Here is a 17,245-nt window from a genome sequence, read left to right on the forward strand (position 1 = left end):
TACCGGCCAAGGAAAATGGCAAGTTTTCATGCTGTATTGTCCCGAGCTTGCCTCATTATTTATTCACTCCCACGAAACATACCATTTCCATGGCGAGCGGGCTGTCATTCGCCTGCCTGCCATCACCGTGCTGTTGCATCACGCTGGCTGCCATCTTTAAAAGGCAGCCGTCAGCAAAGTGCTCATCGCCACCAGCTCACCACCGCTGCCCGGGAGACATGGCCATTGAAGGAAAAAAGACTGCAACCCCCCGCTTCAACAGCGGGTCCCTTGAGCGACTGCTGGATGCTATTGAGGCCTGCCGGAATGTGCTCTGCCCCCGCTGTGGCCGCAGGATGAGCAGCTAAGTCGCCAACCCAGCTTGGGAGGCGGTGGCAGTGGTGGTCAGTGCAAACGCCCTGCAGAGGAGGACAGCCACCCAGGTGCTGCAAAAGCATAAATGATCTCCTCTGTTCCGCCAGGGTAAGTCACTCTTTTCATCATTCCCAACTCACAAACCCATCACACATCCACAAGGCCCTCACTCACTGCCAATGCCAGGGACATCACCATTCACTCTCTCACACAAACTGTCATTGTTCTCATCGTGTCGTTGGGACCACTCACCACCCACACAGGCCAGGCATACTTATCATCTGGCCCGGCAGGCATCCTGATACACCCTCCCCATCCCTAACCATGCTGGACAAACCGGCTCACAATAGGACGGAAAGGTCGCAGACAGGTAGACGGATGCCGGAGATCAAAGTTCTTACAGAATTCGAAAACAGAGCCATCCAGCTGGCTGGCGATGACCGGGACTGGTCCTGTGCTGACGTTGAGGTCGGCGGTGCTCTACCAAGTGAGGATCCAGCAGTGCAACATCCATCAGACAACCATGCTGCGAGTGATGTGTCCTCTTTCACAGGCCACTGCCATGCACTAATCCTCTCTCCTTGCTTTTGCAGGCACAGCTGCCAAACAGCCAAAAGAGCCCATGACCCAGGGCCTCCAATCAAGCCCCGAAGGAACCTCTGAAGGGGAATCTGGAGGCACCCCCCCTGAAGATCCGTCACAGCGCTCACCCACACCCTCCACCAGCACAGAGACACACATCTCGGTGGGACCTAGCTTTACAGTAGCCTTGGGATCACAGTATGATGAGCACATCGTATTTTCTGATCTATAGCAGGCAGAGGCAGGGACTTCCCAGGCCACTGGCACTGGGAGGACTGCTGGAAACCAGCTGAGTCTGAGTCAGATGAAGAGCCTCTGGACTCGGTCATGTCACAGTTGTTGGAGCTGCAAAGGCAAGCTAGGGAACATCGGGAAGGGATGTCCGCTGCACTTCTCAGATTGCAAGGCATGGTGTCTTGTCCATCTTCAGGCTGAGGTGATAGTGCTGGCATTGCAACGCACCGACGTCAACATTCACGGGATGGAAGCCGCCAAGGAGACCTTGGTCCTGGACGTCACTGCTGTACTGCTGCGCGGGCTTAACTCCATCACTGATGTCACAGTTGGCCTCCAACAGTATGTACGCGAGAAGGGTACTGGGCAGCTCGATCTCACTCCAGCTACCTTTTCCACTCACAGAGTCAGCCACGGGCCCTCAGGCACCCATAGGGAGTAGGATCAGCTGGGGCACACTCCGGGGCCATCCACCAGGCGACTTTGGGGGTGACCGTCCCATCCGAATCCCCTCTTCTTGTGACCTCAGTAGTTCAAGCTTCACAGGCCGAGGAGGGTGTTACTGTCACACATCAGGTCTTGGCTCTCCAGAGGACGCCCGCCTATGTCATCGCAGGCAGGGCATCACAGTCAGCAGGCTGCCTCCACCTCTCCTGTGGATGTTCGGGGAGCACTAAGACGTAGGGGCAAGGTTAGGAAGGTTAGGTAAAAGTAGTTGCACAGCCTGGCCACGGGTGTTGATCATTTGTACATACTGTTCACTACTGTCAATAAAATCCTAAGAATGTCTCCCTGCCTGTGGCTCCTTGTTCTGAAGAGCAGCGTTCTTGTCACTCAGATGTGAAACCTTTCTGCACAAGATAAAAAGCAGGTGTCTCAGTCCAGGGCCTCTTCCCTGTGCTCTGTGCAGCCTTCAGACCACAGTGATGGTCCAGCCTCACACTCCCTGGAAACATTACTGATGCCTGCACCTTGGCGGTGCTGATCATTGCTGTCAGAATGTAGTGGGCAGGTGCCACAGAGTTCTCTCATACTTTCTGTCTGCTCTCAGCACCTTTAAAGTGGGCCTGGCCACCATCACACCAGCATCTGTGACCAGTGAAGCTGTGCACCAGCTCCTAAAGGGCTGAGGTGCTGAAGGAGGGCACAGCATCAGATGCTTCTAAAGTTTCATGGCTGCGTCTCTGAGATGGCCCTGATCATGGAGCGCAAGCGAGCTGCCCTAGGCCAGACAGAAGTCAGGCCTTCTCAGAGGCTTTGTGATGACCTAAGGAGTATCCTCACTGCATGTTGTCATCATCCTCTTGCGATCGAGTGACTACTAGGGCCTCCACTGCTTCTCCATGACAGGAGCATTCTCACAGAGGGTATTGGCACTGCCATAACCGATACTGGAGTCAAACATTCACAACTGCGATGTGAGTATCTGCGGGGACACCTCACTGCATGTCGTCATCATCCTCCACAAATAAGGCAGCTATGAGGGCCTCCCAAGTGCGCCTGCCTCATCTCGCTAGTACGAGAGCCTCATCCCCGTTATCGTCACCACCAAGGACTCCCTCACCCTCAAACCCATCGGCGTCCTTCTCATCCGAAGAGACCTCCAGCTCCTTCATCTTCTCCTCAGCTAGCTTGTCTCCCTGATAGAGTGCCAGGTTGTAAAGGGCGCAGCAGATGACGACATCTGCGCTCCACCAGACCGGTCTGGGCACTGGGACTGCATCTTCAGCATCCCAACGATCTGCTCCACCAAGTTTCGAGCTGCCTGATGAGCCTCATTATAGCGTCGCTCTGCTGCAGTCTGAGGCTGTCGCACAGGTGTCATCAGCCATGGCCTCTGCGGGTGGCCCTTGTCCAAAAGGAGCCAACACTGCAGCCTCTGTGGACCCTGGAAGACTGCAGGTATCTGTGAGCGACTCAGGACGCAGGCGTCATGCACACTCCCTGGAAACCGTGCGCACACCTGCAGGATGCGTTTCTGGTGGTCGCATACCAGCTGCACGTTCAGTGCATGGAAGTCCACCGAGTGTAGCGACGGAGACCTGAATGCCATGAGTGCAGTCAATCGCACCCTGCACCTGTGGGAATCCCGAGATCTGGCAAATCCAATGGCCCTTGCATCCTGGCTGTCCCAGTCTCAGGCGAAATGCACAGAACTGTGTGTCCTCGAGAAGATGGATGACCTCATGGATGCATTTGGGGGTGGCGGCAAACTCCCACTTGAGGATCTTGCACTACATCATCCTCTCTCAATGCAACTGTGAGTGCTCTCTCTCCTGCTTTTGACTCTGCTGCCATGCACTAATCATCTCTACTTTGGTTCACAGGGAGCATACCAAGCAACGAAAACTCTCAGCCAGCCAGTCCCTCAGCTCCATCCAAGTCCTCACCTCCAGCCAAGAGGACACCTCCTCCATTGAAGAGCTGGAAATAAGCAGCCTGGAAGACCCATCACAGTGCTTACCCACATCCCCTTGTCAGCACAGACACGGACCTTGGTGGGACATGGGTATAGAGCAGGCTTGGGTTCACAATCTGGTGGTCACCACACGGATACGCATCCGCAGCAGTAGGAGGCAGGCTCAGTCGAGCTCTCTGGCACTCAGAGGACTGCTGGAGAAGAGACATCTATGATGTCCGAGTCAGGTGACGAGCCTCTGGAATCGGCCTTCCAACTCATCGTAGAGAGTCAGCAGAAGGCAGGGGAACATCACGCAGAGCTGTTGAAAGCACTCGACAGAATGTCACCCGAGTCGGAGGAGTGTGTCCATCTGCTCTTTGATGAAGTGATGCCCACAGGTCTCCATAGGAAGAATGCGGATGCCATGGAGATCCTGGTCCAGCAGAATGTGGAGATGTGCTGAGACCTGCACTCCGTCGTGGAAGTCATCAATGAGTTCTTGCAGTGGCAACGCAAGATGGAAAAGGGGCACCTCGACATCCCTCCAGGTGCTCCTTCCCCTCAAGAAGTCAGGCCAGGGCCTTCGGGCACCCGGAGGGAGGAGGAGCAGCAGCTGGACATCCCTGAGTCATCCTCTCAGTAATCTCAGAGGCTGTCTTCTCCCTCCGAGTCCCCTTTACCTGTGACCCACTCAACCTCATCCTCTGTCACTGCAGGGGGAGCAGCTGGCCCACAGGAGGACAGCCAAAGCAAGCTGGGGCCCTCAAGGCCTCAGCTCTCCAGAGGAACCACACTGAAGTCATCAGAGGCAACAGGGCCAACCATTGCACAGGCTGTCACCACTCTGGATGTCAGGGTGGCACCTAGAAAAGGTGGTAGGCCTGGAATGGTTAAGAAATTCTGATCACAAATGGTTGCATGGGTGAACACATTTTGTCATTTTATAATCTGAAAATATATTTGTTTTCACTTAATAATGTGTATTAGTGTCTTTCAGCTTCATTTACAGGCTTCGCGAGTCCTCCCCTTGCATCCCCCCCACTTCCCCCCACTAGCAGTCAGCTGCATGCAGCTGGCCCACGAGTGATTCTGGAGGGAGAAGTGTGTGTGTGTTACAGTGTCTTTCGGGGCCTCGTGCAACCGCTGTCCCAAGCATGTAGATCCTTCTTCCATCACACTCATCTCATTGTCCTAAGCATTTTCAATGCTGCCTGCTGGGGTTCGTTTTCAATTGTCCATCTGAGCTGACCTGCATCTCGCCCACCCACTGATCGCACTCCCATACAACGTCTGTTCCCTAACATGAGTCTCCTTTCAGTTTCAATTTTGGAAGATGGTACTGGTGAAGTTTGGCTTTAGCTCCTCCATCCTTTTCCCTCCCCCAGTCATCTATGTCATTTCCCTCATCGCTGTTGCCCCCCGGCATCGCCTTCCACCTTCCCACTGTCACCTATCAGCCAGAACTATTTTCTTTCCGGGATGTCCAGGTGAACATGCACGCTCCCTACCTTCCCAAGAATCCACATTGACCTCCCCAACCTCCTCCTTCCCACCCCCAGGATCCATGCCTGCCTCCGAGTACCCACCAACCACCGTCGCCATCCCTTCTACTGCTCCCCCTCCCACCCTAGTGGCTCACTCTGCCCTCTCCCATTCTCACCATTCCCTCCTACCACGTCCACCCTCATTTCACTCCCAGGAGGCAGTAATCGGCTCTACAGACCCCTTCTTGCACGTTTACCTGGACATCCCCCCCTTACTCCCTCCTCCCCACCTTACTCCCTCCTCCCCCCCTTACTCCCTCCTCCCCACCTTACTCCCTCCTCCCCCCTTACTCCCTCCTCACCCTGGACTCCTTGCCCCCTGCAAACTCCTTCCTCCACCCTTACTCCTTCCTCCATCCTTATTCCTTCCTCCCCCAAGACTGTTTCTCCCCCAGACTCCTGTCCTCCTGCGAACTCCTTCCTTCAACCAAAGTCCTGCTCCCAACCGAACTCCTCTCCTGCTCCGAACTCCTTCCCTTACACCTTTCTCCCCTTTTACACCTACCTCCTCAGTTGCTGCATTCTCCCCAATATATCCTCCTCCCCCTCCTCCGCCCCAATCTCACCCCCCCTAACAACATCGTTCTCCCCCAGTACAGCTTCCTCTCCCAGTCAAACCTAGATCTTCCTCTTCGACCACCATCCCCAGCAGTAAACCTTCCTCTCCCACTCACAGCTGGACCTTCCTCTCCACCCTCTTGACGATTATCCATAGTGGACCATGGCCAAGACAATGATGTCCTGAAGCAGACCCTCAATGGTGACCTCCCACCTTCTGTGAGCTGCTTCATGACAGAGCCATGTCCATGATTGTCCACCCAGCATGTGATGCACATGTTCCTCTAGGGTCAGGCTGTCAGGTCCCCAGCATATTCTGCTTCTTGAATGCCCGCAATGTGAGCAAGGCCCTGACAGTAAGTCCTGACTTCTGCACGTCACACTTGTCAAGACGTGTTCTGCACCAGCATGTTTTCCTACCAACATAGACGGTAAATTTGACATAGGTGATGATTCTGGCGAGCAGGACTCATAATGATAAGCAGATGAATTAAAATGAAGTTCCCGACATGCAGCGGCTGGAAACGAGGCCCACCGTTCACGGGCAGAGTGGGCGGCTGCAAATTTTATATCTGCGGGAAACCAATTTTTGACCTTCCCCACCAAACTGTCTGCTCACGCCCGCCATGGCGCATCAGGCTGACGGGCATGGAAAATTTCACCCCCTGTCTTCCTCACAAGGGATTTCATCTCCTCTTCTTCCAAGAGCTATTCTGATCTGCAGCTGACAGTAGCTCTATTGCACCCACGTTCCACAGGTACAATCCTCACCCAAAAAGCACACTATTCCAGATCTCTCTCAAATCTGCTTCCAGGTCCAGCCTTTTTGTGAGCTGACCGACTACCAAGACTGCATCCTCCTGTGAAGAACAGGCTACACCCCAGCATCTAAACACAGGCATGGTCCCAGCTTCTCAGCCACAATGCTGCCAACAATTGCTTGTGGGTTTCCCAGAGCCCTAATCTCCTCTGCAACACAAATAAACCCTGCTCCAGGGTTTCCCTGAGCCCCAACTCTTAGCAACATGGAGCCATCACATCCTTGGGCTTCTCTGAGCCCCAGCCTCCTCAGCAGCACAGAGCTGTGTGGAGTTGACCTTCCTGTCCATGTGCCCACCAAGGGCTGCTCTTCACTCTGCCCCTTGAACTGATCTGTGATCTTTTTAAACCTCCAGCATTCCATCCCTGTTCCAAGGCAGGGACTGATGTATCCAAGATAAAAACAAAAAAACTGCGGATGCTGGAAATCCAAAACAAAAGCAAAAGTACCTGGAAAAACTCAGCAGATCTGGCAGCATCTACGGAGAGGAGCACAGTTAACGTTTCGAGTCCGAATGACCCGAATGACCCCATGGGATTCCTCACACAATTTTAAAGGGAGTGCAGGAACAGAGACATGTGCCCCACACACACCCTGGGATACCCCTTCCCCAGTACAGCCCTCATCCTGCAGCCTCCCTGAGGCCACTTCTCTCCCTTTCCCCCAAGCAAGCCATAGCCCTGCAGCCGTTGAAAAGCCACCCCCACCTTACAGCTGGTCAGGTAGGTACAGTCATGCCCATGAGTCCCCCTAAAAGTGATGTGGTGCTGCCTGCTAAGCTTGGCGCTGATGACCGCGAGTGTGGTCCGAAGCAAGGTAGGCACACAAGCCTCAAAAGTCCTGAATGAAGTGCAGCTCGCCAGGTCCACGTCACTTATGTAAAGTTGTGAAACACGTCGACATGATTCCCAGATCATCCAGCATGGGGGGATGATTCCAGCAAGCAGGGCTTATAATGAGTTACTAAAGTATTGAAATTAGGTTCCAGACATGCAGTGGTGGGAAACACGGCCCTCCATTGACGGGTGGAGTGGATGATCGCAAACTGGTTTCATGACAGCATGAATGAATTTTTGGCCTTCTCGCCATATTGCACCCCGCCCTTGTTCGCCATGATGCCCAATGCCAACAGGGTCAGAAAACTCCAGCCAACGTGATTGGAAGACAGACCTTGGCAAAAACCATGTCAGCAACATCTAGATATCATCATACAAATTTCTGGCACATACAATTCTAAATTGCAGCAAAGTATAAGCTGAATACTCCATAATTTTCTTTGTGAGTGGTGCAATTATCCTATTGAATAGTACTGTTGAATTATACTTCAAATGTGCTTTTTTAAAATGACTTAAATCTGAAGGCTTAAAGCATAAAAAGTTTAAGAAATACATACCCATGATGATATGCATTGCCGCAGTACCTGGATGTTTAATTCCATGCACAGAAAATGCTAAGACATTAGTGGAACCTGAAAAACATAACATTTATTATGTAAACAAATAATAACTGAAACACCCTTATAAATGCTGGTCTATATAATTACCCTTTTATATGGGGTGAATTTTACGTTTCCCCGTCAGCGTATTTGAAGACGGGTGAGGCACATAAAATAAGGTGGGTAGCTTTCCTGCTGTCTATCTGCTTGCCCCTGACCTGTAGCCATACTACAGGAAGTGAGTATGGCATCAGGAAGCCTGCCCACCCTTAGGGCTATTAACGGCCACTTAAAGGCCTCATTCCACCTTTGCCACAATTTTTGGTCGGTTCAGGAAGCAAGGAGGCCAGCCCAACAGCTTTCACTGCTCCTTTAGGGGATCCCCTGTGCCCATCTGGGTACCCCTCTAAAGATAATAGCCCCGACTTTGTTCCTCTCCCCCCGCCCTCACTAACCCTTAACCCCCCCTTGCTGGGGACTCCCAGCTGTGCCCACCCAAAATCCCTGGACTTACCTGAAGTTTGGGGGACATCTTCACTTCTTTGTGGGGGCTGGTTTTAGACCAAGCAGTGGTCACTATTCTGTTTTTGCACTGCTGTGACAATCAGATTGACGGCAGCTCTTTAGGGTGGGACTTCCTGTCCCTGAGGGGTGGAAGTCCCATTATGCACTAATTAAAGCATATTATTGCTGGGGGCTGCCAGATTTCATGTCAGCAAGGTATCGACTGACTTTTAGGTCGAGGAGGTGGATAATCCGTCCCACTCTAAAATCCACCCTTGTATTTCAGGAAAACAGAACAAAGTAGCATCACTTACATTTGAAAAGCCAGATATATTGCAGAGGAAGGAGGTTGGGATGGGAGATCTTCAATTTTTGCCAAAAAATAGAGCACAGCTTGCCTGCATAACACAAATGAACACTGAGGCCCAATTTTGATTAGCTCTCAGGCCAGCTGACTTCAGCAACTTCACTACACTGTTGTCTGTTTTGGGGGCAAGTCCAATTTCTTGGCCAAATACTTGAAAGAGTTTATGTGCCCAGAAAGACAAAAATTAAGAAAAACATATGTCAATAATTGAAATGTGCTCATTTTAGGTTTACTGCATTCCATTCTTTCATCATTCATTTACTTATCAATTTTTCTTTTCTAAGTCATGAAGAGCTCTTTTTCATTATTTAATGAAAATTAAATCTCATGAAAAAATGTATAAATGATACAGACAATATGTCTTGGAAATGCTGAAAGCTACAAAAAATGTTAGCATCCTTTTTGATGTCTGGGTAACTTAATTTCTCTTAAATCTTCTTTGGGATTAAAAAATGTCTAATGCAAGTGTGAGATTTATCACCTAGTACTAGCATCGATTATCTCATAGACCATAATATCTTGGTCTTAGAACAAATCCGCAACTTGGTTTCCTTACTGCAACATGTGTTTCTAATTGTCTGAAGATTCCAGCCATAAAGGAGTCACTGAAGGTTCCAGTGGTATCCCTAAAGAGTCTCCTGGTACCTTTTACTTCTTGGTTACATCAAATATTTGTCCAGAATTATGAAACTGTCACATTACTTTTGGTATGGGAAGAGAAAATTGTCATATACACAGTCAAGGAACTTCACTTCTATGCAACATGGCAACAGAGATCAGATTTGGGGTTATCAGTCTGAACACCAATATCGTTAAGAGTGATATCTGTTGATACTTTGCCAAAGTCAGTTGTTTCTTTGGTACCAATATCTTACTGTTTCTCTTGCCAAATTACTGGCTGTGCTGAAAACACTGAAATTGAGAACCTAAGCACTTGTTTTAGGAAGAATAAGAAAAATGCTGAAATGTGGATGAATATAGAGACTTCAAGGTTCAAATTGCAGGGAGGCGGTGGTACAGTGGTATTGTCACTGGATTAGTGTTCCAGAGTCCCAGGGTAATGCTCTGTTGCACCATGGGAGATGGTGGAATTTGAATTCAATAAATTGAATTAAAAGTCAAAAGATGACCATTTATTGATTGTTTTAAAAACCCATCTGGTTCACTAATGCCCTTTAGGGAAGGAAATCTGCCATCCTCGTCTAGCCTACATGTGACTCCAGACCCATAGCAATGTGGTTGACTGAGCAAGGGCAGTTAGGGATGGGCAATAAATGCTGACCTAGCCAGTGACACCAACATCCCATGAATGAATATATTAAAAAAATACACAACTCCCTAAAGATGAAAGGGCAGGTGGATAAGGCCATAAACAAGACAATTATGGATTTTATAAATATAGTCAAAGGGGCCTCTTTTCAGGAGGGCCTGCCATCTTGTCCACTCAGGCACTTGACAGGCCACTGGCAGGCCTTCTCCCAGAATCACCTGCCAAGAGCTGCTGGCCAATCAGAGGTCAACAGTTCTATTAGATGGCAGCACTACTAGGGAGACACATGGTGCTGCAGGTACGACATCCAAATGGAGCCCCATCATCACTGGATAACAGCCTGTATGTGAGTGATGGTGGGAGAGCAGTGAAGACATGGGAGTGGCGCTTAGTAGGCCCCCCCCTCCCGATGCCGGGTCCCTCGATAAGGCACTGAATGCCTTTGAACAAGAGAGCCCCCCTCACCCGGGAGCCCACAAGCAACCCTGTGTGGGTTTGTTTGTCATCCTCCTTGCATGATGTGCACCCCACCACCACCCCCCACCCCCTGCCTGCTGCTGGGTTAAAACACTGGCAGCAGGATGAAGCCCTTAAGTCAGCATCAATTGCCCACTCCAGGGCCTGAACTGATATTGGGTGGGAAGGGTGTCCACAGGCCTCCTCGCCCTGGAATTATTCGGGGTGGAGGGGAGAAGATAGTGGGATCCCCGCCTACCACCTGATTAAATGTCCCCCTTGCTTCCTAACTCACCATGGGGGAGGGGCACAAGATTCCGCCCATAGGGTATAATAGTGAAGAAGTGAAGATAATTTTTTTACAAAACACTGGTTAATTCACTGTTAAAATACTGGCTGGAATTTAATGTGACGAATGGAAGCAGGGGAAAAAGCCAAGCTGCTCTGACCCGTTCCTGTTGCGATTGCACACTGGCAAACAATTAGCAGCCGGCAGGTGGGGTCAACAGTGAATTGGTACATGAGGCAAGAGGGTCCTCATCAGTGGGGACCCAGAAGAAGGTACTGTCAGCTTGTTTAAACACCCAATATCTGCCTCAGGCTTCTTAACTGTTGAATCTGCAGCACCTCCATAAATAACTGCTGCAGGGCACTCTGAAGGGGGAGGATGAACAGCCAGACGTTGTGGTCGATATCCGCACCAAAGACATAGGTAAAAAGAGGGATGAGGTTCTGAAGCAGTATATAGGGAGCTAAGAAGTAAATTAAAAAGCAGCACCTCAAGGCAATAATCTCAGGTTTACTCCCAGTGTCATATGCTAGTGAGATTAGGAATAGAATAGACCAGATGAATGCATGGCTGGAGAGATGATGTAGGAGGAAGGGATTAAGATTCCTAAGGCATTGTGACTGATTCTAGGGAAGCTGGAACTTGTCAAAGTTGAATGGGTTGCACCCCCAGCAGGACTGAGACCAATATCCTCGCAGGGGTATTTACTAGTACTGTGGGGGAGGATTTAAAGCAGAATGGCAGAGGGACGGGAACAAGAGTGGGGGGACACATGAGAGGGAAACAAAGATAGCAATGAAAGACAGAAAGGTAGAAAGCAGAAGTGGAAGGCAGAGGACACAAGGGCTAGCAGCAAACAGGGCCATAGTACAAAAATAAATGTGTAAAAATTTTAAAAAAAGACAAGTCTATAGGCACCGTATCTGAATGTATGGAACAATTGCAATAAGGTAGACAAATTAACTGCACAAATAGATGTATATGGTTATGATATGACTGCGATTACAAAGACATTGCTGCAGGGTGATCAACACTGGGAACTGAATATCCAAGGGTACTTGATATTTAGGACAGACAGGCAAAAAGGAAAAGGAGGTGGGATGGCATTGTTAGTTAAGGGTGAAATCAATGTGATAGTGAGACAGGATACTGGCTTAGAAAATCTAGATGTAGAATCATTCTGGGTGGAGTTAAGAAGCAACAAGGGACAGAAACATTAGTGGGAGTTGCCTATAGGCTTCCGAACAGTAGCAATAAGGTAAGCATTAAACAAGAAATTAGAAATGCATGTAACAAGGGTGCTGCAGTAATCATGGGTGACTTTATTCTACATATAGATTGGGCAAACCAAATCCAAATGAGCAATAATACTGTGGCGGATAAATTCTTGGAGTGTGTACGAGATGTTTTTTTAGACCAGTATATCGAGGAACCAACTGGGAACAGGCCATCCTAGATTGAGCAATGAAAAGGAGTTAATTAATAATCATGTTATACGGAGTCCTTTAAGGAACAGTGACCATAACATAATAGAATTCTTCATTAGGATGGAAAGTGAAGTAGTCCAATCTGAAACTAGGGTCCTAAAGCTGAACAAAGGAAACTACGAAGGTATGAGGGCGTGAGTTAGCTAAGATAGATTGGGGAACTTCATTAAAAGGCATGAAGGTGGATAGGCAATGGCTAATACTTAAGGAACAAATGTATGCATTGCAACATTCCTTTCTAATGCAAAAACACAACAGAAAAACTGGCCCAACCATGGCTTACAAAAGAAATTAAGGATAGTATTAGATCCAAAGAGGAGCCATATAAAGTTGCTAGCAAAAGTAGCAAGCCTGAAGACTGGGAGCAGTTTAGAATTCAGCAAAGATGGACCAAGAGATTAGATTAAGAGGCGAAAAATAGAATATGAGAGTAAACTTGCAAGGAACATAAAAGTGGACTGTCAAAGCTTCTATAAGTACATAAGGAAAAAGATTAGTGAAGACAAACGTAAGTCCCTTACAGTCTGAAACAGGAGAATTTATAATAGAGAACAAGGAAATGGCAGAGCAATTAAACAGCTACTTTAGCTCTGTCTTCACAGAGGAAGACACAAATAACTTCCCAAAAATACTAAGGAAGCAAGAGTCTAGTGAGAAGGAGGAATGGAAGGAAATTAGTATTATTGAAACAATGGTGCTGGAGAAATTGATGGGACTGAAACCCAATAAATCCCCAGGGCCCGATAATCTACATCCCAGGGTACTAAAGAGGTGGCCATTGAAATAGTGGATGCATTGGTTCTCATCTGCAAAATTCTATAGATTCTGGAACAGTCCCGGCAGATTGGAGGATGGCAAATGTAGCCCCACTATTTAAAAATGGAGGGAGGAGGAAACAGTGAATTACAGACCAGTTACAGATCAGTAGTAGGGAAAATGCTAGTCTATTATAAAGGATGTGATGACAGGAAAATATCAACAGGATTAGACAAAGTCAACATGGGGCAGGATTTTTCTTTCAGCGGGCATTCGTGATCAACAGGACCTGGAGCAGCTGGGGAATGAACCCTTAACCACAATCGGCCCCCGACCATGAGTTCACACCAGCTGGCCAATTAACAACCAGCCGGCATGAAACGTTGCTGAAAAGCTCAGTGCTGCCGGGGTGGGACGGGAGGAGGCACAGCGCTGAAGTCAGCGCGCACATGGGGGAGCACGAAATGAAAGCTCCTTTAAATGCAATAAAAACAAATTTTAAATTCCAGAGAAAATGCCCACGCATCAGAATCAGTCACCTGGACATATAGAAGATGAAAATTCTGTCCACATACATTTTTATTTTTTTTAAATTTAATTAGGGAAACCTCATCCAGCCGTGAATGAGGTTTCCTGAAAAATGCAAAGGCTGCCTGGCAGATTTGCTTGCCTGCCAACCATAATGATGGATGGGCAACGAAAAGTCTCAGTTAACGACTACTTTACTGGCCTTAAATGGCCTCTTAATTGTTGGCAGGCGCACTTTCAACTCTTGTGCGTACCCGCAGACCAAAATATCATGCAAGTGCGCAATTACATAGGGAAGCTTGCCCGATGTCATGACACGCTATTTCACGTATGATCGGGTCAGGTGCATGCCTGTACACCGAGTGAAAAATTCTGTCCATGGATTTATGAAAGGGAAATCATGTTTAACAAACCTACTGGACATTTTTGAGGACATAACTAGCAGAATATATAGTGCAGAACCAGTGGATGTGGTGTATTTGGATTTTCAGAAAGCTTTTGAGTTCAGCCCTTTTGTCCATGTTTGGAAAGAGGCTGTAATGAGGTCAAGAGCTAAGTGGCCCTTGTGGAACCCACACTGAGCATCAGCGAGCAGGATATTGCTGTGTAAGTGTATAGCACTATCAACGACACCTTTCATCACTTTGCTGATGGTCGAGAGTAAACTGATGGGGCGATAATTGGCTGGATTGGACTTGACCTGCTTTTTGTGGACAGGACATACCTGGACAATTTTCCACATTGCTGGGTAGGTGCCAGTGTTGCAGTTGTTTTGAAACAGCTTGATTGGGGGTACGGCTAGGTCTGGAGCACAAGTCTTCATTAATATTGCCATTTCTCTTTCGTCTGTGCTTTTGGCTACTCTCGTGGAGGGCCTGATCCAGAAGACCAGTTAATGCCAGAGATGCATGCAGATCTACATGTCATTGCATTGTCGATGAGTGCAAGGAATCAGAAGTAAGTCAAGAGAGCGATGTGGTGCTTGGAGTCACCATCAGGCCCTTGGCCTCTCAGTTAGGCAAGGAAGTTCACGTGTGCCTTGTGACAGTGAAGGATTATCAGCCGTTTTCATCTGGGGGCTCCGCTCAGAGCGCTCTTGATGGTGACAGCGGCTCCTCAGTCCCTTTGCCAGAGACACCAGTGCCTTAAGTTGCTGTGGTGACAGTGGAGTACTGCATGTCAGAGCACTCCCAGCCTCAGGCAAATAGCAGATGGATGCCAAGGTCATTCCAGACCATGGAGCAGCTTGGTCAGCTGCCTATCTCCACCACAGCTGGCAGCAAAGGGGGAGAGCCATGTAGGAGTACATGAAAACAATTTAAGATAGCAATGTAATTGCATTTGGGCTTCACAGGCATGATATCAATTTTGGTGTCATGTTAAATGTTCCAATAAGACTTTCTTAAAAGTCACTTCTTTGCTTTTGATTGTCTCAATGAAGTGATGGTAGCCATAGTGGGATGTGACGACCCAAGAGCTGGTTGAATTAACCTAGCATGTGCACTAATCACATGCAGCACTACCAAAGCACAATGCACTAATAGATGTGTGTGTCTGGGATTCCAGCAAATGAGAGTGGATGCAGTGAGCCTGGAATGCAGAACTTTGTGGGCTAGATAGCTGATGTGCTGAAGTTCAAGAGAAATGCCTAAGTATAACAGCTACATGAGCCTCCCTGGCACCCAAATCTTGAGGCCCTTCAAGTGGTCTCATAGGCCAGTTAGGATGCTGTGGCTCCTCTTCCTCCTCACCTTCCTCATCTGAGGATGCCTGACACTCCATAAGACCATAAGACATAGGAGCAAAAATTAGGCCATTCGGCCCATCAAGTCTGCTCCACCATTCAATCATGGCTGATAAGTTTCTCAATCCCATTCTCCCGCCTTCTCCCCGTAACCATTGATCCCCTTACCAATCAAGAACCTATATATCTCGGTCTTAAATACAGTCAATGACCTGGCCTCCACAGCCTTCTGTGGCAATGAATTCCATAGATTCACTACTCTCTGGTTATAGAAGTTTCTCCTCATCTCTGTTCTAAAAGGTCTTCCCTTTACCCTGAGGCTGTGCCCTCGAGTCTCAGTCTCTCCTACTAATGGAAGGCCTTTCAGTATTCTGTAAGTTTCAATCAGATCCCCCCTCATCCTTCTAAACTCCATCGAGTATAGACCCAGAGTCCTCAAACATTCCTCATATGTTAAGCCTTTCATTCCTGGGATTGTTCTCGTGAACCTCCTCTAGACCCCCTCCAGGGCCAGAACATCCTTCCTGAGATACAGGGCTCAAAATTGCTCACAATATTCTAAATGTGGTCTGACCAGAGCCTTATAAAGCCTCAGCAACACATCCCTGCTTTTATATTCTAGTCCTCTCGAAATAAATGCCAACATTGCATTTGCCTTCCTAACTACCGACTCAAATGTCTTCCACAGCCAGAGCCTCCCCACTTTGCAGGGTCAGGTTGTAGAAGGTGCAGCAGACCACCACATTTCAGTAGATTATTGCTCAAACATATTGGCCAGTGCCACCAATCAGTCCAGGAACCTAAATCTCATTTTCAGCAGATTGATGATCTGCTCAATGGCCCTTTTAGTCATTGCATGGCTGGCATTACAGCATTACTCTGCCTTAGTCCTCAGGTTCCTCACCACTGTCATCAACCATCTCTTTAATAGGTAACCCCTGTCACCAAGTATTCATCCTTGGAAATGGGTGGGGAGGTGAATAGCCGTGGCATCTGGGAGCACTGGAGAATGTAAGCATTGTGGTTGCTTCCAGGGTAATGAACACACACCTGGAGGACCACTGGCAATGGTCACAAACAAGTTGGATGTCAAGGAAGTAAAATCCCTTCCAGTCGATGAAGATCCCTGGCTGGCCTGTGGGCACCTTGAGGGCAACATGCATGCAGTCTATGATTCCTTGAACCATGTGAAATTCATTCATGGCGCTGAAACCTCTGGCTTTATTGGTCTAACTGTCTGCATTGGTTGCAAACTTGATGTACTAGTTCGCCCTCTTGAAGAGAACATGGGGCACAACTTTGATGGATTGATGTGTGGCTTATTGGGAGATGCCACATATGTCTCCTGTGGTACCCTGGCATGAACCTGGGGTGTGAAAATTCAGGGCAACTGTGACAGTGAAAGCCACCAGCATTGGATGCTCAACTACACAACTGGAGCTAACCTCTGTTACCATCATGTCGCACAGAACTGTTACAGTCTCTGGGGCCAGACATCATCGTCGGACAGTCACGCTCTGACATCTAGAGGAAGGTCTTCTGCTGCTAGTACACCCAGCTTTCCAGGTAGCCTCTTCTCCTCAGCGGACCTTGTGTCAGGTCCCCTCTCTCGTCTTCTGCCCCTTCCCCTTCACAAGGCTGCAACTGCAGGTGGCCAGCAGGTCACTGTTGTCCTTGTCCGCCTGACCACCTAGCCCTCTTTCTCTGGTTCTCCTCCTTGCTGGAGGAGCCTCCACTGGAATTGACCAAGCCCGTGTCACCTGCACACTATATTATGGGAACACTTTTCCGTGGTTGCTGAGGGGCCACACAATCTCAACTCGCTCTTAGAAACCTTTTCAAAGATTGTGCTACCAGCAAGTTCACTTGCTCAAGTAGATCTAAGTGAGCAACTAATTATCAGCCATTTTTCTACT

General features: G+C 48.6%; 1 protein-coding gene across 1 annotated transcript in view; it reads right to left on the reverse strand.

Annotated features, from left to right (window-relative positions):
* cerkl (ceramide kinase-like) overlaps positions 1-17,245 on the reverse strand; it is a 302,767-nt gene that overhangs the window by 19,921 nt on the left and 265,601 nt on the right. The window contains exon 6 of the mRNA XM_041200251.1: positions 7,887-7,961. Within this exon, the coding sequence (XP_041056185.1) occupies positions 7,887-7,961 (75 nt within the window). The remainder of the gene's footprint in view (positions 1-7,886; positions 7,962-17,245) is intronic.

This window comes from Carcharodon carcharias, chromosome 12 (genome assembly GCF_017639515.1).
Source record: "Carcharodon carcharias isolate sCarCar2 chromosome 12, sCarCar2.pri, whole genome shotgun sequence".
Classification (NCBI taxonomy): Eukaryota; Metazoa; Chordata; class Chondrichthyes; order Lamniformes; family Lamnidae; genus Carcharodon; species Carcharodon carcharias.